Genomic DNA, 22,971 nt, shown 5'->3' on the forward strand with positions numbered 1-22,971 from the left:
TATATATATATATATATATATATATATATATATATATATATATATATATGTGTATATGTGTGTGTGTGTGTCTCATGTGTGTGTGTTGTGTATGTGAGCATATATTATATATTATTCTTGTGTGGAATTACTACCATAACAGAGAGACAATACGCTTAGTATGTTTTGCGTCATTATCTAATTTGCTGAGCATTCTACATTGAACCCGTTTTAAAAACGTCACCATAGAATAGAATTAAGCTTTACGAAACTGTCTAACTATAAATGTGCGTTTCTAACCACGGCCATCATTAAAAATATAAAAACCACACGTGAAAAAACGCATAACCCTAAGGATTGTTCACTCCTGTTTTCACAGGCCACCTCTTCTGATATACTGTAGAAAACGGGATTTCCCAGCACTCGGGAAGACTTAAACTCGACTTTTCAGCTCTCCCTTCGATAGTCTATTCAAACTATCGGATCTTACAGATCCAAATATCTTGCTCGAGAAGTATATCATGTCACATTTAAGCAACACCTTTTAGCTTTTAATAGAAAGTTATTTGATGAATGTACTTAAAACTGGTCTACCACAGTGTACTATTTCCTTATTTATCTGGCTGAAGAAACCTCATGGCCAAAGGACATTAAATTATACAAAGCTATACATAATTCCATTACGTTGCAAATTACCGGTTAGGTGATGGTAATACCTAACTCCCTTTCTCGCGTTATGTAAATACCTTTTGCATTTTGATCATATACAGTATATACTGTATACATATACATACACACACACATATATATATATATAAACACATATACACACACATATATATATACAATCCGAATGACTGCTGCTTTACTAAAACTTTCTGATCCGTTTATCACACTTGAGGGGAAACTCTCTTCAACTTCCCATAAAATGGCGAAGAAGTTTCCAAATTATAACATTCGGGAGCTAAGAACACCAACGATAGGAAGATGGCAGAGTGGCGTGACATTACCTGAAAGTCAGGACCCACTAAGACTGTTGAGAGTGAAGTGTGTTCTCGGAGGACCATACGGATAATGAGCACTATATCTCACGAGTTACAGGATATTGATCAAAATAAAATTCAAGACTGAGAGAAAAACAAACTATCTAATCGCATTCGATAAGAAAACAAACCTGGGAAACCGAAACACCTGCCTTGTACCTTCCAAGAAGAGGTTTTCCCAAGGACCAGGGAACCATGAAGGGGCAAGCGAACCTGACCCGTAAGTTCCTCGTTAAAGAAGTCGAAGGTTGCATCTACCTCCGTGAATACAAGGGCATACGTACAAAGTCGTACTAATCATTAATGACCTGCAGTAATTAGATGCTGACGGTGAATGTATTGAATGCAGTGTGAGTACTTAAATTATAATTAGGCTAGGTGATTTTAATCGTATTTTCACGGGTCGATTTACTAAAGCCGAAGTTTCTCCGTTTTTTAAAACCAACTTTTGTTTTCGGTCATAAGACTTTCCACAAGGGTTAATTAGGCTGCTAGTATAAACCAGTGCCTCGCCCAGTAACATTATATGCTACGAAATTTAATGGTAATACTGTCACACGAATTACCTCAGGCATTTCAAACCAACTTTGTTAAACAAAGTAACTGCTAACGCGAGACAGGTTAATTACCAAAACAGTAGGATTCTTGCCTTAAAACTAACACAAACCGCTTCCAAAAATGCTATAAAACTCGGTTTCTCATCTATAAAGTTCTCAGAAAGTACACAGTCATCATAAATCCCAAATGCTTATCTCTGTGATCAAATCATACAGAAAACGCAAGTAAATGGATGTGGGATAAAAAAAAAAACCAACTCTGATCTGTGAAATTTCGAAATTCTCCAGCTACGAGGCTTAAAATAGCACGCATACGGCAGTGGCATCTTTCAAATCGAGCATGAAGATCGTCAAACGGTGCTTTGTATCTCCCCTAAATTAAAGATCAGCAAAATTCCTCACCAGACGGAAAACACTGATTACGGATTCAACGACCTGGAAAGATGTTTTTTTTTTTTTTTTTATGGTTACGTCCTGTTAAATGCTCCGGTGATAAACCGACAAGTGGATCGAATTCAAACTTTAAGACATTAAGAACTCATCACGACTATCAGGTTCAATATTAATTCGGGTTTTGATGGACTCATGGTTCACATAAATCTCAAAACGGTGTCACCATTACTGTTATGGTGGTTCATGTTCGCAATAATATGCCAGAACCTGCAATTTTACAACAGTGTCTATCTCCTAATAATGAAAAAGTCGTGTGGCTAAATGACTATACGCTAAAATTATCTTGAAACCTAGAGTCGTTTTTTCTTAGACATCAACTGATGTTACAACTACCCAAACGTTGCACGCACCTCACCCATACGGAACACTTAAGGCGATGAAAACTGCTGCCTTGTAAGAGCTATTGCTACATCTTAACAATATTAATCTCTCAGGCGGAAAAGTCATCAAAGGGTAGGAAATCAAAGAAAGTGCTCGAATTCGACAAGATGTGACGCCGACCGTAACAGCAACCACTAACCATGACGAAACTGACCCAATAAAAATGTATAACTTTTATATTTCATTTTATTAGGACCCATAAAAATTATGTTGCAGGTAATTCAGTGCAACAAACGAACAAGGCATACGTGATACACACCAGCCGTTTGCAACGCTGAGCTACCGGGAAGCAGAATGAATAAAGCCTGACCATGGGATTAAAATAACCCTTTGTAAACTGCACCGTTTCACATGAATTCTCGGTCTATTAAGGTTCAGTTGCTGAACTTTGCCAGTTTATATTCCTTTTAATTTAGCGGACTAGGATAAAAATATTTTCATGGTTGAGATCACTGCAGGGACATGTCTGCGGCCGTTCAGAGTAACACTGTAACAACATCAGTTTCGTAAATAAACAGTATACCTACTCCCTTTTCACTTAAGGTCAACTTAAAGTCACATATAACTGGGCCATGGATTAGTTTTAGATACCAACTTTACTTAATCAGATGTTGATTATACAATCGGCAGGGATGACCGAGCTCCTGCTACCAAAAGTGTAAGTGTATAAACAAACAGGAACTCCCACTGAACATGGATGGCAGATACAAGACCGAATAATATTAGCAACAAGCAACATTAATGGCAACAGCTCTTCTTTTCAAATACACAGTTTTAGTACTGAAAATGTGAGAAGCCTTTCAGCAATTCTCTTTGCTCGCAAAAAAAACAGTGACTTGCCAACACACACACACACACACTTACACATATACTATAAGTCTAATAACATAAAAGCAAATTTTTGAAAGTTATCTTTTTAACTGTCAGTCGGTATTCCCGTCAGTGCTTTCACACACAACACTTCCCTGGTGAGGATTTTTACATAATTATGAGCACAAACTGTAACATATTCCAGTAACTTTCAATGATCAAATTTTATACGGTTAAAAGCGTCATGTCTGAAATAGATAGAACACACAGTTGCAGCACGCAGAGATGAAGCAATCAAACACGAGAAATCTGTGGGATTTTCAAGCTACTTAACCCGTTACAGGTACGGATAAACCTGTCGTTTGAAACATCAAACAAGAACGAGATTTTCCAGTTGTTCAAAAAGTACATTAACTTCTTTAGTTACAGATCTATTAATATCTTCTACCACTTCACTAAATAGAAACAGTCATGATACGAAATTTTACTATAGTCTTAACTTGGCTTTTGGTTATTTATTAAAAGGGCCTTAGTCTACTATTATACTTTAAAGACAAGAAATAAAAAAATAATGATTAATAAAACTTACATGAAATATACGAATATGAATATTACAAAATAACATTATTTACTAATACGAACCTTTAAAAGTAGTCATAAACAACACGACTTTTTTCATGATACGCGTTTTACCACTGCTTTTATCATTACTAAGTAATTTCTTTAAAGTTACCGGGAACATAACTAGAAAGAGAGAGAGAGAGAGAGAGAGAGAGAGAGAGAGAGAGAGAGAGAGAGAGAGAGAGAGAGAGAGAGAGAGAATTTCCCTTTTCCTTGAAAACACGATACATGAATCTCTGTCAGTTTTCAGAAAATTTATCTACCGGTATTTCCGATGCTGACGTTAATAGAGTTACTGTAACCAAAACCTGTGACGTTTTTGTTACTTAATGATCGTGGAATAAGGCACAAAAATAGACAACACCATTCTGACTGTAAGAATGAGTTAAAACATGCAACCTTCTCAACTCCCTGCCAGCAACATAATTCATTCTTCAAACCTCATTTCTGCATTAATACAAGAGTACACATTAGGCATTTTACTTAATCTAACATGGCATTAAACGCCCAATAAGCCACAATTTTAAAGTAAAAATCAATGGATCCTATCCCCACATTTCAATCTTAAAAGGAAAAAAATAAATTCTTCAGTAGTACTCCTAGCAGTATTACAACTTCACATGAGCCGTAACATCGCCAGTCCGAAAAACCGAAAAGAAAACTCTAAAGAAAAATTGAAGTAAAACAGAGTAGCAGCTTGTGTTCGAAGCCCTTTTGCAAAATCCCATTGAAGGCTGGTGCATACGCACGTAACTGAAGATGACAAACACTTGACTTACTTTGCGATATTGAGACCTCTGAAGAATTTCGCGATGTCTTGGTCTGAACTCTGCCATGGTAAACCTCTCGCTCTCACAACGCAAGCACTGTCAACCTCTTCCGTCCGGGAACTGCAAAGAAACACTTTCTATTAATAAAAATGCTGGTTAAATACACAGTAAAGCAGATTTAGTTTATTTCAGCTGCACGAGTCTGTTGCACACCGTTCTTTACCAATAAAATTGGAAAAATTTCGACGACCTTCCGAAGAAAAATTTAAAATGCCATTTTACTTAAAGCAGTAAAATGAACTTTACGCTGCAGGAAAGCAAGAATATCACTTATTACAAAAGAGAGAACAAAGCGAGTTATTGGTTAGACGTTCTTCCAACGACTTCTACTCACAGTACGCGTTAAAAAGCTACGTTTCTCTTCCTTATCTTCCTTTCCAGGAATGATGTAAGTCTCAAGGCGAAGGACTTTTTTTGTTAACTGGTACCTGGAGCTTGTAGTAACTCATGCTCTGGGACAAATTCACGTCTTTCATGTTTTAGACTTATTACATCATTAGTTCCCACAAATGAATCAAATAAATGGGCGGATTATTCCCAAAAAATGACAAATGCGTAAAAACATAACCCCTAACAAGATGTGCATGAACAAGAATTCACTGTCGCCAACTTCACAGTTAACTTCTGGCGGCTATTCTCTCGGTCCACATATGGTCCATAAGGTGGGCCGTTTTGTTTGTTATGATGAACTTATATTTTTATTAATACATACATCTTTTATTCCTTTTTACATATCTCAAGTTCTCTCAAATCAACCTGAAGTGACAACTCATTACAAATTCTGCCAGTTGTGTGTTCAAAGGCCCTTCCAGTATCTTGGCACATCTTGGTTCTCATCCATGCTCGCATATGTAGCTTCACTTAATGCGGTATGATATTGATATGTGGAAAAGACGACTTGCAAATGCATAACATTGCAAACAAACAAAATGCAGACACTGCTAAACCAAAATCAACCATTCTACTCCTAAAGTTTGCTGTGACCACAATGAAAATTATACTAAATTTTTTACTTCCCTATTACTAACTAGGTAATAAAGGTAATAATCCCACAAAGACAATTTATGTAAACAGTAACAAACAAAGTGTATTGTGGAAAAACTTAAACAAAAACGTTAATGTATCAATGTTCACTTTCGCGAAAGAGCGTACTGGATAATGCCAGACTAGAAGAATGCAACTGACCGAGACCTGGCCACTATGTGAATGTCGAGTGGAAGGTACCGTCGTCATTGCCATCAGTATCGTTCGTTAGAAACGCCTCTCTTCTTCAAAGACCGTAAGTGGGGTGATGGATCTTCTTCCCTTGGCAAGATGGCTGAAAAAACGTGACTCTCAAACGCCCGGTGCTTTACCTCTCCGTCTGGAAGGGCTCTTACAGACTGGTCCGGAACACGTCACGATCAGCCCACAAAAGAGGGTGGAAAGGCCTAGAGAACAGAATAAACGGGTAACGAGAGAGAGAGAGAGAGAGAGAGAGAGAGAGAGAGAGAGAGAGAGAGAGAGAGAGAGAGAGAGAGAAGTTCCTTTCCAAAGAAAATAAAATTACTACAATTTTAAAGACTGTAAACAACAAAGAAGAACTCTTAGTTGTACCTCCTCCATTCTGGAAACCATAATCTAGTGGGACGTTCTTGACGTAACATCCATCGCTTGGACGATCTTTCGAACATGAATACAGATATTAGCCAAAACATGGAGAGATAACCGCTGAGAACCTACCAGTTAAAAAGATAAATCTAACATACAAAAAATCACGAAAAACACGAAACGCGTGTAACCAGGAGCATCGTAAGTAATATGGAGAGAGAGAGAGAGAGAGAGAGAGAGAGAGAGAGAGAGAGAGAGAGAGAGAGAGAGAGATAACAGACTTTCGGTGTGTAACATCACTCTAAGCGAGGAAAATTCTTCGAAGTCCTTGACAAGGAACTGACTCAATTTATATATATAAAAAAATCCGGTAAAAGCAGCGGACGAGGAATTTTTTCAGGAAAGTACCATCAATGAATGCGGATATTCATTTGGCAAGGTCAGAATTAGTCAAAAAATACAGAAATGCTGATAATGATGTGTCAGTAACTGCATTAATAGAGCTACAAGCATTATAGCGTTCCTAACTAGGTTGTTTTGGCTTTACAGCACAAATAAATATAACCTGCTAGAGAAGTATGGCGAGAGCATTTGAGTCTTCGCTGTAAGCACAGACTGGAGAGAGAGAGAGAGAGAGAGAGAGAGAGAGAGAGTTTTCTGCCGACTTCTTTTCATTTGTCCCATTCGTTGTCTCCATGCTTATTTCAGCCGTCTCGACATCATCTTCAAATTTACTTGGCTCCAAACTCCCCTTTTCATTTAACAAGAAATCTTCCAGTTTAACCTTATTAGAAACTCGATATGTAATTCATATTCTTCTCAATCCTACCTACAACAGAGTACAGCATAAGATAAGATTCCTTAAAGAAGTTTTTAAAAATGACATGAGAAAATACTAAGCAAAACCTTCCAAACATAGAAGCTGGAAATGCACTAAAATGTGACATTATATATACAAGAGTTATATATATATATATATATATATATATATATATATATATATATATATATATATATATATATATATATATATATATATATATATAATATATATATATATATATATATATATATATATATATATATATATATATATATATATATATATATATATATATATAAAGACAAATACGAAAAGAGAGAAACAATGAGTGGTTTTAGGCTCTAATTACAGGTCTTTTACCAGCAGACTGATGAAAATAAAGTAAAGTATAATAAGATAAGCTCGAGGGATGACAGATGACATACGGATATCCTTGGGGGGAATTAGAACAGATACCTGGAATTCAACACAGTTGAAGAATTAGTGACCATTGCAAACAAAGTTTTACAAAGGGTTAAGCCTTGTATAATCCTTTAACTGACTCCTCCCTGCTTTCGAGCCAGTTGGGCTTAATCCTTTATAAAACTTCTCAAAGATTTATATTTGTTTTGGTAGGTCCACTAGTTCTTCAACTGTGTTGGATTCCAGGTGCATCTGTTCCTTATGATCCCCATCCTCAAGGATATCTGTATGTCATCTGTCAATCACAAGAGCTATCTTGTACCCTTACTGTTATATTTTTCATCAGTCTGTGTAAAGGACCGTGTGTCGAGCATGCTAGCAACTCTGTTGTTTCACTTTCCTTTGTAGAACATTTGGCCTATTTATACATTCATCACGTTGTACTTTTTGTGAATCACTTTATATATATATATATATATATATATATATATATATAATATATATATATATATATATATATATATATTATATATATGTGCAAACACACACATATATATATATATATATATATATATATATATATATATATATATATATATATATATATATATATATATATACATACACTCATAGCCTACATACACAACCGATTATACCTACTCATGCTACATGGAGTCCTCTTTCGGCTTAACACAATCTCTCTCCGAGTTATGCTAAGGCAATGAGCAGAATGATAACGAGGGTGCAATGAGGTGGGGGTATACAGTATACCGTAATGCATACCAAATGGAATGAGGCATGGAATGAGGCATGGAATGAGGAAGGGGAACCACGATGAGAAGGCATTTACTGCTCCACTGATGGCAAGGAAGTCACGTCAAAGGAACTACGAGAAAAAGGAAGAGATAAAGACCGCAGGCGAAATCCTCGTCGTTCTTAAGCCCACTCCCGCCATTCCTGACTGCAATAGCCTACAGCGTCCATCTCTATACCATCACACCACTCGAGCCCCTTCATGGCAGGGGACCAACCCGTATACCTACCCGTTCCCAGATGCCAAAGTTCCCCCCAGCACATACTCAATGCCTCTACTCCCATTTCTCTTCTGCTCACATAACACACGTCAGTGGCCAGTTTCTGTTACGTTCCTTAGCCTGGCCCTCTAACCATTTTTCATGAGTCTTTAAATGGATAGCAAATTTGTTGAGAACTCAATGTTTCTCACTCTAAATACGATCATTTCACAGAGCCAAACGAATGTCCAGTCATCAGTGTTCCTTACATATCTAGGAATCCTCTTCTTGATTTCTTTTACTATATATATATATATATATATATATATATATATATATATATATATATATATATATATATATATATATATATATATATATATATATATATATTTGTATTCTTTAGTAGAAAATATAAAATGGTATATGTAAAAAAATTACGACATGTAGCAGCTACTGGCCACTTTTACCAGTTATATACATAAACACACACAGATACACACAAACACACACATATATATATAGATACATATGATATATAGACCCAATCACCTCTATTGTATGAGAAAACAATTAATTAAAGGACTTCCCCATCATTTCAGATTCAGTGTTCCTCCCCCATAAACCTTCCAAGAGCTCAAGCGAGCAACCAGTCCCCCTACGAACCCGCCCAAAACCGCCCTCCCAGTCAGAAAAGGATTACGGGGTCAGTGATCCCGAGGGGGCTGGAAGGGGGTTCATTCTTCGATTGCTGCGGAGGAGAGAGAGAGAGAGAGAGAGAGAGAGAGAGAGAGAGAGAGAGAGAGAGAGAGAGAGAGAGAGAGAATTTTGTTTAGCAACAACTTCCCAGGTTAATGCACATGAAAAGTTACCTTAAGCGTCTCGAGGTGGGCATGCGCGGAAACAAGGGGTCAACCAGGTGGAAGAAAAGGACTCGATACGGGAGTTACAAAAGCTCGAAACAAAATTTTTGTCTCTAAGCACTATTCCTACAAGACGAAAAGCATCTCTTTTACCACTCAAATCTTGGTCGAAAAGACTCAATACAAAACAGGAGTTATATTTCTAAAAACGAATTATCATTACCTATGAAAAGTACCATCACGTGCTTCAAGACTACCACAAAAACTCCCTTTCCCTTGTTCTACAGCACTAGTGCCCGATTGCACTTCATTTTGCTAAACCACTTGACAAGTGAAGGCTAAGCAATGTTTACAGGAGGCGGCAGAATAGAAGACATCTTTTCATGCAACACTGTTTAGAAGAGAGTTGTAGAAATAGGAAGCCCCTAACACTAAATGCTTAGATTTTACTGATGATTTTAACTGCATAAAGGAGGTATCAGAAACAGTTAGGAAAGAATACAGAAATCGCTCGAAAGTCATAGATTAATAACTGCAATATATACAAGGGTGAGAAAACAAATATTGACGGGGGTGAGGGTTAGAGAGAAAGGGGGTTACAAGCAGAATAGGGCAAGAATGCACAAGTCAACATCACTGCTTAAGCTGCAAAACATATAATATATATGAAAATAAAAAAGAATAAAAGGGAAATGGCTTTCAAATGAATTCGTCAAAATAAAACCATAAATCTTTCTGATGACGTCTTGCTGACAGCAGAAAGTTTGGAGGATGCACAACATAAGATACATCATTCAACAGAAGCAGGGATGAAGTGTGGGTTGGAAATGAACGAAGAAAAAATAAAATCTTATATATGAAAAGTAAACCTGCGCACATACGAATAACAGGAATGGATAATGTATTTCCTTTACGAATAAGGTAGACGGAGAGAGGAATACATTAAAGACACATTGTAACAAAATACTGATTCGAAAAGCATTTTGGAAGAGTAGTGCAATTCCTTCCATTCTATGTGGAACTCATGTAATAAATCTGACAGCATTTGAAATTGAGAATTTGCGGAGGATTGAAAATGGGGCATGTAGGGGAATATTACGTGCCATAAAATGGTAAACGGGAAGCTCGGGTATTTAAACAGTGCCCTAAATAAAAAAAAAAAGATATACTGAAAAATATAACCAAGGATAGACAAGAAAAATAGAAACGGTGGAAAACAGTAATGGAATGTATGCATTACTGAATACTAGATAAACATAGGGAATACTAGATAAACATAAGGAATGACAAAGGCAGAAATAAAAGCTGAAATTATATAGTGGGATAAGTGCAAGGCAGAAAAAGAAAGTACACTGAGTTCGGAAATATATCATAAATGGAAAGGAGAAATACAATTGCAGCGGTCACTTTTTTCAGAGAAAGAGCTAATATATTAAAGTTGAATACTATAAACAGACACAGGAAGAAGAGTCAACCGCAATTTTTGTGAAAGTGTAGATGATCTAATTCACTCTTGCTATTTGCCTGGAATAAAGATAAGGAAAAAAATGTAGTAGTCTAGCTGAACTATAACAGGCATATAGAGAGGACAAAACCGAAATGGTTTTGAAAATTTTTATTCACTAAAAACACTGAATAGAAAAAAGTAATCTTGTACTAGATGTGGAGAAACAAAAGAAGGGAATGTCCAGCACTAGAAAACGCCACATGAGCAACTGAGGAGTGTTGCCAAGGCACAGCCTCGACACACAACCGGAACCTCACAAAATTGCGAGCATTTATTATAAGAATAAAAATCATTCAATTTATGCCCTCAACTACAATTGTTATCACTACAAGTTGTTTCTAACCCAACGACCAAAATTACTTTAAAACTGTAAACAAAAGAAAAAAAAAGAACTAATATTTTGTTTAGTTCAAAAGAGAAAATTCATCTCCGAGTCTACTGGTTGTTCCTCCAATAACCTCGCTCCTCGATGTTGCTGGGGTTCAGCATCTCTCTACATCGTTGATGTTTAACCTTGCAATTGTAACAATAAATACGGATCTCAGAAATTTCCGACTCCTATCAACTGGTAATACTTTACCGCATCCCCCCCCCCACTTCTCTCTCTCTCTCTCTCTCTTTAAAACCTATAAAATCATCATATTTAGTTTTAATAAAGTTTATCATCATACATTAAACATCAATACACGAATTCACAATGAGGCGGCCCCCGCCTCTCTCTCTCTCTCTCTCTCTCTCTCTCTCTCTCTCTCTCTCTCTCTCTCTCTCTCTCTCTCTCTTGACCCCATTCATTTACAAGGGACGTAAAACCACAGTTATGTTTACGGCCTCCAAAAACTATAAGTGATCAAAACATTATAATGGAACAAGTATTTGCGTATGCAAGGGGGTGTGTGTGTGTGTATGAGAGAGAGAGAGAGAGAGAGAGAGAGAGAGAGAGAGAGAGAGAGAGAGAGAGAGAGAGAGAATACATTGGCATATTCAGGGTATGCAAAGGCTAGGAGGTGCATTCGTCTAAGTATGCCGAGTTAAGACAGGTTTCAACCTTTACTCACACTGGTTTCCAAAAACATTCATCTCAAACCGCAAAACTTCCGTTCACTTGTCGAAATCCTTCGGAAAGGAAAGGTCGACTTCTACAATTCCAATTTTGTTTTCCTTACCTACGCTTCTGAAGCATTTGCCATTTAACAGATCGATCTGAAACGCAGGGATCATTGCTCTGATTTCGTTTAACGTTTTTCTCTGTGCTTTCTCCAGCAGGTGCCACAACTTTCGAGAAAGCACGTCCACTTGTGCACCAAGCCACGCCCCTCAGGTCGTGGGACCGGGAACGGGGGAGGGTTAAGGGGGTTCCCATGCTCCGCCCATTGCCCCACTTTCGAAAAGGTCGTGCCTGATGCTCTCTTTCTCCCACCCACCACATGACTTAGCCACGCCTATGCTGCGCGAGAAAGTTTTCTGTTAATGTGTTATTTAGAAAGTCGGATCGTGGCTAGAGAGACTTATGCCGAGCATGGGTCTCGTTTCAGTGTCGTTGTCCCGACATAACAGTTACTTCGCTTTCAAACTGAGTTTACCTGCTATGGGATTTTGATTAGAACATTCAAGCACAGTGAAACTGCATTGAAAATAATGACTTTTCTAGTAATTTCTGGAAATACTAAGTTTTTCCTACGTTCTGTAGATCACATACGGGTAACTGGGAAGGATCTGAACGTCACAATAAAAGTGTAGTAAAGGTTTATCACCAAATAATCTGTTACTTATAAAACTATACGCAACGAGTCACCACTCGAAAGGCTGTTTGGAACTCGACAGATATTGTATTAATTGCCAATCATTCATATATGAAACTTTTTATTGCCTTGGTCTAATTAGTCGAAAAATTACTTCAGAAACCTTTACTGGCTATAAGCTTACGACCCATATTACTTACCACCATCACAAAAAATAAGTTATGAAAAAGTAGACATACTGCCAATTCATAACTTTTTTACGACAGTAGCGCGCACTCTCTCTCTCTCTCTCTTTCTCTCTCTCACATCCCCGACATCTCCTATCCCAACTGCCTGCCCTCCTGAGAGGCATGTTTAAGCAGAAAGAGGCCTGAGGATTTTCAACGAAACTAATAAATTAAGGAACATGAAAGTCACGAGGAAATCACTGAGAACAGCTGTAACTGACTTGAAGGCATCAACTGCTTCGTTGTATAAATTCTATTACAGGACTATCATCACATTTCGCAAATTCTGAGTAAACGAACGAAACGGTATGCACACTGGGTAACAGGTGAATTGAAGGATGCATGATCAAACACTACAGGACAGGTCCCTTACTTACCCGGGCACAGTGAACAGACACTTGCCAAGAGAAAGAGACTGAGAGGGAGGCAATTTTTGGAAGAACAAATGATACGAAATTCCCATTCCAAATGGAGCTCCCATTCGCTGGAGACTCTGCGCGTATATGGAAGAAAAGACTTCATTTTCATTAATGAAAACTAAACCTTAATCTTTATACGGGCAAAGGCACACAGGTACGACACGCTGAAGATGTTATCGTACTAAAGATCATCAGCTTTCATATAAAAAAAGTGTCTTACGTTGTCAACGCAACGATTACTAATAACAGTAATGATGTCGAGAGTTAGACCTGTCTTTTAAAAACCAGTACAAAGTCATATAACTTGACAATAGATAACAATCGTGACCCTTTCCACTGGGCCAATTTAAGTCTTTCTGCTTAAGGACTACAATCAGGAAGGTCACAACAACACATGTGAAATGTATAATGATACCCGTTTAGCTATTCATCTCTCGTCTTCGATGGGATGCGATGAGAGATCTAGGGCTCCACCTCCTTTAGGCTACGGGCGACAGACGGCTACGACTCTGGCAGCGACAGGTGAGAGAGAGAGAGAGAGAGAGAGAGAGAGAGAGAGAGAGAGAGAGAGAGAGAGAGAGAGAGGTGTGACCAAGGGCGTGAATTGTTAGCCAGAGTTCATTCACCCAACCACGCCCACGCCTGAGGTTTCATGAAGAGGCGGGGGTGGGGAGATAGTGTAGGGTAAAAAGATAAGAAGGTAAAATGGGCAAGAGGATGGAGGGCAAGCAGTGTGGGGCTGCTAGCAGGATGCCGAGAGAGAGAGAGAGAGAGAGAGAGAGAGGGAGAGAGAGAGAGAGAGAGAGAGAGAGAGAGAAGCTGTTATGCAATGGCCAGCCAGACAACGAGGAACGACTTCAACCTCCCTCTTACTCTCCCGCCAATCCCTTTGCTTTCCCAGTGGCCGAATAACTAACCAATGTTACAACTGCTGTTTCGTCATTCTCTCTCTCTCTCTCTCTCTCTCTCTCTCTCTCTCTCTCTCTCTCTCTCTCTCTCTCTCTCTCTCTACAAATCTTATTCCTTGGAGGTTTGTGGTGGAAAGATAACAGGACTTCACATTCAAAGATTCAAAAGCTTTTTATATGTGTGGGAAATGTTGATCTTGCACTTCAAATTTGGTCATACTCACCGAGTTCAAGTGCAACACCACTTGCTTTTTCAAAAAGCATTGCTTTGATTAATCAAATACTGAATGAATGAATTTCATGAAGGTAACATTTACACTTCTCGGCTACACTAGAAGTACTCTAGAATTTTATTTTTCATCTTCATGTACATCAATGTCAATATGTAATCTTTTCATATTCTTGTGAATTATGAATGAGTGTTCTCAGTATATACATCGACTCAGCAAAAGAATACACGTATTCGTTGGCTCAGGAAAGTTGTTTGACACAACTCACAGAGAGGCTGCTCTTTTGCAAATAACGTCAGTAAAGATGGTCTCGAATAATGCAAAAGGCAAAAGCTGAACAATGATCATACTTCACAAATCACTCAACCCAAGTCTTTACGACAGAGAGAGAGAGAGAGAGAGAGAGAGAGAGAGAGAGAGAGAGAGTTATCCCATTAATACAAATACCAATGATTCCTTTAGGCAGAACCTGACAGCCTCTGGACCATTTAAATAAGTCAGGTAATAAATTACTCGGTGTTCCAGTGGAGGGTCGTAGGGAGGAGGGGCTGGGATGGTGAGGAAAGAATCCCTCGCCATCCAAGTATTCAGATTAATCAGGAAGATATTCGGTGCCGTTCCTACTCAATTTACTCTCTGCCTTTAGCTTAAACCACCGCCCAGAGAAATGTACAGTTAGAGAGAGAGAGAGAGAGAGAGAGAGAGAGAGAGAGAGAGAGAGAGAGAGAGAGAGAGAGAGAGAGTCAGTCACGAGACGGTTCCTCGTTATGGATAAGGGGCTTATGGCACCTGGATACATTTCACGAGCTAATAATGCAATGACCTAGAGAAAAATCTCCTGAAAGCGTGGAGTAAATACATAATTTGTGATAAAGAATTATCCATACTCTCTTCTCTCTCTCTCTCTCTCTCTCTCTCTCTTCTATACTATATATATATATATATATATATATATATATATATATATATATATATATATATACTCTTTCTTTATATATATATATACATACACACACACATACACACACACAAAATGCACACATGATAGATCAACTGTCTCTGCCTAACATGCATTTGGGTACACTTCGATCACGCATTCAGGTTTCGAAGAGAATGTGAAAAATTATGAATAATGTTAAAATCAACCTGAATTCCCAGAACAACACAATTTTCGATGAAAATACACGTACACGTCTGAAATACAAAAAAAAATTAAATAAAAATAAATAAATAAATAAATAGATAAAAATGGAAATTCTTAAAATTTATAAAATCAGTAGAAACACTTCAAAAATATTCGTTGTTGCAGATGGCATGGCAGCGAGACAATAAAAGTCATTACGCCGGAGAACATAATTTGTACATCTGTATCAACTAACCATGAAATAAGGATAATTACAAGTAACAAAATCGGGTTGAACCTACATCTTTGAAGAATGGGCTGGGAATAACATGACTACTGGGCATGATTATTCTTTTAGAATCTTTTGTCACAAATACGCCTTTTTTTTTCTAGAGGGGTGGCTACACAACATCCTGCTCTTTCGACGATTTCGGAATGTGGAAGGCGAGTCCCATGGCCCTGTTCCCAATAGTAGCAATAAAGGTCTGGGGCCTTGGGTCTTGAGTGCTGACGGCTTCGGGCAGTCTTTGTTTTCACCCAGACTCGACTCTGTTAACTTTGGAAATCAGTTTAACGAACGTGATACGTCAACATATTAATTGCATTAGGATAATACTGCACAGAACACTGAAACATGTACGTCAGACAAAAGACTAGAATGTACAGAAACTCCCTCCTCTCGTGCGGACTAAAAACTGCCAGGATAATTCTTCACACCCATTGGAACCAATCCTGCCAAGCACACCCCAGTTATTCGCTTCCCTCTGCTGACCAAGCTGGGTTTCTCTCTCTCTCTCTCTCTCTCTCTCTCTCTCTCTCTCCTCTCTCTCTCTCTCTCGTTTTGTTTTCCCTGGTCCTAGTAACCTTGTATTCTTCGAGGGTCAAAACCTCTCTATTCCTTTATGCTTCATTTTGCTACCGCTTATGAGATCACTGTCAGTTAAGGGTCTAAGAATTCCTGTCAAGTGACCTCTACCGAAAAGAGAGAAGTAACACAATTCAAAACATCTGAATAGCCTGAAAATTAATTTCTTCAATATGGGGGCTACGAAAGGGCAGTGGTCCACCAAGGAGTTCTGTTCAATACTGATGATGACCTTTGACGAAGGATGTTTTCTCCTCGAGTTGGCGTCTTCACGTGTAATTAAATCCGGTGATTCTAATTTATAAAATTTCAGTGAACACTCCTTTCAATTTCAAAATTCTCTCTACCCGATTTGATGTATGATTTGGGTAATACCCACTATGCAATTTTTCAGTGACAATACAATTTCACCATTAGTTGGGGGTATAGAACTTTTAAATTAGGTAGTATGAATATTCCTTCGTCAAAGCGACTTCTTTTACAAACTATTCAAACCCACAAATATCTGAGGATGGCTCAGCCTCGGTACTAACATGATTAACCAAGACCCTTTAATTATGGCTTTTCTTGGGTAAGAGTCGTAGGTCGAGCTTCAGATTCTGTCATGGAAGAGATCAAGAGGGTCAAGATACTTAGAATAAAACGTATATAAAAAGAAAAAGTATATATTTCACTACAGTATCCCTGCCCAGCGCTTGTCACTTCTCGAAATAGCTGTCACTACTTATTGTCAACGTCACAAACTTGGAGATAACACCACATATATACAGGAGAGAGAGAGAGAGAGAGAGAGAGAGAGAGAGAGAGAGAGAGAGAGAGAGAGAGAGAGAGAGAGAGAGAGAGTTTGTGTGTGTAACTATTCTCTTCTATAAATCAGTTCATATGAAAAGAGTAATATTTCGCCTTCACAACGCAGTGTTTGGAACTGCAATACCAAGACTTTAAGGAATGTGGAATAAAATGATAAGAAGTGCCAGCAACACAAGGTGCAACGCTGAGAGTTCAATACATGGCCCAACTGCAAAGGCAAAAAACAGAAAAACCATAAACACTGTGATAGTACACTCCCTCTTCCTTAAAGCTAGCTGCACATTATTTTTTCACTTTGTGCACCACAATCACTTGTGCAAGTGCACAATGGCTTCATTCAAGCTACCTGCGGTCTACGCTGTGGTCAGAGAACTTGCACGCACGAGGCAAGCAAACTCACCGTCAAAAACTGGAGCAAGTTCTGATATATAACAATACCTTAGTTAAGACTCACTCAGCTGAATGGAAATCTAGGAGGTGGTTTTCAAGTTTGGTTTTGGCCTGTGTTACAGCTTCTATACAATAGAACCTAACTAAACATATCTGTCTGGTAATAGTTTTAGACGACCTGCTGGGTTAGAGCGAAGAACCAAAAAGAACGCTGACAGTTGAGAGAGAGAGAGAGAGAGAGAGAGAGAGAGAGAGAGAGAGAGAGAGAGAGAGAGAGAGAAATTTACTTTCCGTTCGGTTCACTGTACTACCTCTCAGTATGAGGTAAAATTCCTTAGGCGTACATGTTATACTTATGATACATTTCGGGTTATACTGAAGACAATAAACTAGTTCTTAAAGCATCAAGGCTACATTTCACTCAAGGATTCACTTTTTTTTCCCTAGCCGGGTACCGTAACTTTTATTGGAAGCGGCACAAAGCACAGGTAACTGAAGGTCAAAAGCACAATGCTATATCTTGGAATTAGAGGCATTAAAAAAGCAAAGGTTCACAATGAAAGCAATTCTCTGGTTTACCTTAATTTTTTTGCTTGAAAGATGCGACGAAGTTTAAGAAATCGATTAGCTGATATCGAAAAGACGAAATTCATTATAAAAACACCTACATGTTTAAGCAACAATCTTAATCAGTTATTTTCTATGAACAGAGTGTTTACAGAAACAACGTTCAAAAGTTAGAGCCAATTGTGAAACGTCAACTCAATGAAAGTTTTCACCGACGGCGTACATGTCGCTATTCCCAAGGGTTGAAATTTCAATAAGGTAATAAAGAAAAACCAGGTCTTTGGAAAAAAAAGTAAAATCTTTGTTCAACATAAGCTGCAGCCAGAGGCAAAATCCAGTCGCTTCTTACTCTTTTTCTCCACCAGGGGATTGGCAGGCAACAATGACTTTAAGTATATAACTCGATTAGTTATGCAGAGTAAAAACCATATACAGCAAAAAACTAACGCCTCATATTTCGAATGCCAGGAGGTCCTCTATCTGCGTGAAACTGCCGTCTATCTTTCACGAGCTGATTTTTCGGCATGACTTTTAGGATAAGATTGCTGGCTCCACATCACTCTCCCAATTGTTGACCCATCAAAATCTACTAAAAACCAGGCACATCATTCACTGCTATAACCGTAGATCACGAGGCGTAATGCCGTTTAACGGGACATGAATAAAGCGTTTCGACTCGCTCGGAAATCGAAACCGGAACTTCTTGTAGTTGGGGCGTGTGTGCTGACCACTGAACGACAATGTATGTATGTGTGTATGTATGTATGTATGTATGTATATACATACATATATTATATATACACACATACGTACATACATACATGCATATATATATGTACATAAACAGTACAGTATATGTTTATATACATATATGCATGCATGTATGTATGTATGTGCATATATAATTGTTTTTAACAACTGAATATGTACATATACAGTACAGTATATGTATATATACATATTTGCATGTATTTATGTATGTATGTATGTATGTATGTATGTATGTATGTGTATATATAATTGTTTTTAACAACTGAAACCTTCACTGAGATGAAATTTAGGGGATTTTCAGACAACTGATATCTTATACAATGACGAGTTTCTACCTAGTAACAAACAAGTTATACGTCAATGTGTGTATGTATGACAACATTAAAAATAACCTATGCATCGTCATTATCATTTAAACGATTAACGAGTTAAAGGGCTCTCTGCGTTCCTCGTATAAAATACCCTCCCCACTAATTTTTTGGGGGGAGGGGGATTAAAACAGTCTTTGACATTGCTAAATACAAAAGCCAGCCATTTTATGAGGAGTATGATTAATGAGAGAGAGAGAGAGAGAGAGAGAGAGAGAGAGAGAGAGAGAGAGAGAGAGAGAGAGAGAGAGAAATGAATGGTGCCTAAGAACGAATGAGATCACTTCCACCACCACCAGGTAGAGAGAGTGTAGGCTACGGTGGTGAGGCTGAAGTTTCCCGGGGCACAAGAGATGCTGTACACTGACCCCCCAACTGGGCAAGTAATCATCCGACCCCAAAAAACCAGACTCCAGACGACCCAGCTCAGCGTTCGCTAACTAGCACTTGCACCAGTGGACTATGCAAAACCATCAGCCAAGAATTCATCCGTCTTTAAATCATATCTGTATCATATGACGGAATGCTCTTCCATTTTCCAATGACAGCAGATCATATTTGTAAAATAGACCAGACCTGTAGTTTTGGGTATTATCTGAGTGGATAAAAGTATTCTCTAATGATCAGATATCATGACAAGCCTCAAATACGCTTCCAGAAAAAAAGTCACCATATATGAGGATCACGACACATCTAAATTGCACACTACAAGACAGGGCAAACGTGTCCCTGATTACTCATGCTATAATGACCAAATTAACTTATGGCCCTCTGGGTAATTAACGTCATGCCCATGTCTCTAGCGGATGAGAAAAACTGGGAACAACGGCTTAAATATCGTCATCAAGTAACCAAAGAGAGAAATGATTGCATCTTCAAATTAAATCTGAAGACCCGGCTATATTAGGTCTTATGATTAAAGTAGCTGGCTTATTTTTGTGAAGTGACGTTGCAACAATTATAGCCTCGTTCCAAAGACGGCAAACGATTACTGAATCGAAAGTGATAACCCGCTTGTGGAGGTTAGAATCGTCGTCTTGACGGAATTACTTCTTATAATGCACACTAATTCACTACGGTCAACGAAAATAACATTCACCTAAGTGCAAGACGAACAGCGTATAAAGTGTTACCCTGAGACTAGAGACCTTAAAAAACTGGAGTTCGGGTACAGCAACCCAAAATTTTATCTTCAAGATGACAAATAATAATATATATGCATTACATATACAGTACATACATACACAAATAATATATATATATATATATATATATATATATATATATATATATATATATATATATATATAATATATGTAACCGAACGCTGACAAGGAAAATAGCTAACTGAGGCAGCATATAACAAGATACCATGCATATATCAGAGACACCTTAACATACATTTAGTACTATTCAGTCAATTTCAAAAGCGCTACTTATGTGAATACTCCATATTTTCAAGCACAGAAATACAGAAAAAATTTGATATCTATCATGGGTTAAGATTAGGTGACATTTGACGTTTTGAAAACCAAGTTAATATAAGCGACACTTTGATAAAGTAGAGTATACAGTTATGGTGCGAAGATTGCATTCCCTACTGATTATTACAGTTACGATGTAAAAGTAAAAATCAATATTAACTCATCAGTAAAAACAATCAAACAAAAAATCAGTTAGTTATTACCATCAGCAAGATAAATCTTCATTCCTTCACTTTGAACAAAAACAGTCAGACAATTTAAGACAATTCTTTTGTCACAGGGCTTCCTTTAAAAATTCTTCTGAGATCGCATCCCAGAGAAATGTCCCACAACGAAAATAAAAAAAAAACTCTTGGATTTTTTAAGGCTCCATTGTCCCCTGCGGGAAGTTCGCACTCTCTTCCTTAAGCAGCCACAGGGGACTGTTTTTGAAGTCAGGAATCTTGCCATTCCTTGATCACCTTACGTGAATTCTCGCAACATTACAATGAAAGCTGGCGACAGAAGATGCTGGACCACTCTGCCAGGATTGGCCTCTGTACTGTCTACAGCAGGTGCAGGGGTAAGCGTCCTCCTCAACTTACCCCTTCTTCATTACCTTCCATAACCCTGTCTGACCTTACGCAACGTCAAACTGGCTTTTTAACATTAACGGTAAACTTAAGTGGTCACTAAACCACACTATACGACTTGACCAAAGCTGTTTTGCCTCCTTACGAAGATGACTTGATGTAGAATGAACCCTGCTACCTCTTCTTACAACCTCGCAGGAGTATAAATCTATTCAGTTTGGGGAAAGCTCTCCTGAGCCTTTAATCGCGACATGAACTTTTAATAGCCGCTAAATAAATAGGCTGCTACATGACATCGACGATATTTTGTTATACTGGATGTGCTCAAATATATATGCGACGACATTTAGAATTCATGGCTTCTGTCGATACGAAAGAATTCAGAGCCTTTTATCAAATGACCTCAGGAAAGAACAACCGAAACCTAAGTTTTGACATCTGATTTGATTCCTACCTCTCCTACACCTGTCGTTTCACTTTATTTCTTTTAATGTGCAAATATGTAATTGCAAACTTAGCGAACAGCAGTCCACAATGCCAGGCATAAATAAGGAGCTTACACGAGGAATGTTTCGTCTTAAAAACCCCTTGAAGTGGTTCTTTCTTTTCGGTGCTATTGCAGTTTCACACCAGTTTTCTATTACTACGAGAAGGATAACATGAAGTCTTAGATCCAAATCGAGAAATTTATCTTAGTCGTCTACCAAATGAGTCTTTTTGGAGTACACTTTGGGTCTTGAAAAAATATATAAAGCAGGTTATAAACTCTATGAAAACAAGGCATTATAAATTGGGGATTAAAATGAAACCAATCCTTCCCGTGAAGACCCCAAATTATAACGGTCCATAATATACATTTTACTAGTTAAACATTACCAGAGTTTACTCCCTCAAAGCAAGTCTTCACGGAATAATCAGATATTCAACTGATAATTCCATACAATCATGGTCAACCTCAGACCAACAGCGCTCGACGACTTAACACGTGAATGGACAGAGGTGAACGACATGAATCGTCCATAAAAGAAATTTCAGAGAAATGGAAACTACCTTCTAATTCTCAAAACAGTCAGTTTTGTCAAAACAGGAGGTCTGTTAATGCAAATATTTCACCTTAATTAAACTTCTTGAGTACGACTGATATTAGCCTTCCTGTCTCTTGTACAATCAAAAGTTGTACAATCAAAAGAGAATAAAAGGCGCGAAATAATAATCCAAGCATATGCGACAGTGTAATCTCTGGTGCGGAACAGCCTCCCGTGGCTGAAAGAAGACAGTTAAACGTGACCCCAAGTGTTGGTCTCCAGCCAACCCGCACCAAGCGACCTTTATGAATCAAGCAGGTCATAAGGCACTGAATTTATCGGACTCGGGGGCTGAGTAGGTACAATGTGAGCGACCTAAATCTAACGTTTTCAGCTTCATACTTTTTAAATAATAACTGAATTAAATTACGACAACGCTGTATATGTCTTCCGCCAAGTCTTATGCTGAAATCAATGAAACAGCCAACTCAATGGCGAGGAAGAACACATAAGCGGTAATCGAACTCCTAGATGAACACTTCAAGGGTAAATGATTCCCCTTAATGTAAAGGTAAGGGGTAGCCAAACAGGTGCATCAAGG

The 22,971-nt window shown here is 38.1% G+C and overlaps 1 protein-coding gene across 5 annotated transcripts in view; it reads right to left on the reverse strand.

The window, feature by feature from the left end:
- The window catches only part of fus (fusilli), a 192,034-nt gene that overhangs the window by 42,799 nt on the left and 126,264 nt on the right, over positions 1-22,971 (reverse strand). For all 5 annotated transcript variants that reach the window (XR_010852109.1, XM_067098715.1, XM_067098712.1 and 2 more), the window contains exon 6: positions 4,624-4,734. Coding sequence is in view for 4 of the 5 variants with exons in the window: in XM_067098715.1 (XP_066954816.1) it covers positions 4,624-4,734 (111 nt within the window). In the remaining variant the exon portion in view is untranslated. The remainder of the gene's footprint in view (positions 1-4,623; positions 4,735-22,971) is intronic.

Source organism: Macrobrachium rosenbergii, chromosome 55, assembly GCF_040412425.1.
Source record: "Macrobrachium rosenbergii isolate ZJJX-2024 chromosome 55, ASM4041242v1, whole genome shotgun sequence".
NCBI lineage: Eukaryota > Metazoa > Arthropoda > Malacostraca > Decapoda > Palaemonidae > Macrobrachium > Macrobrachium rosenbergii.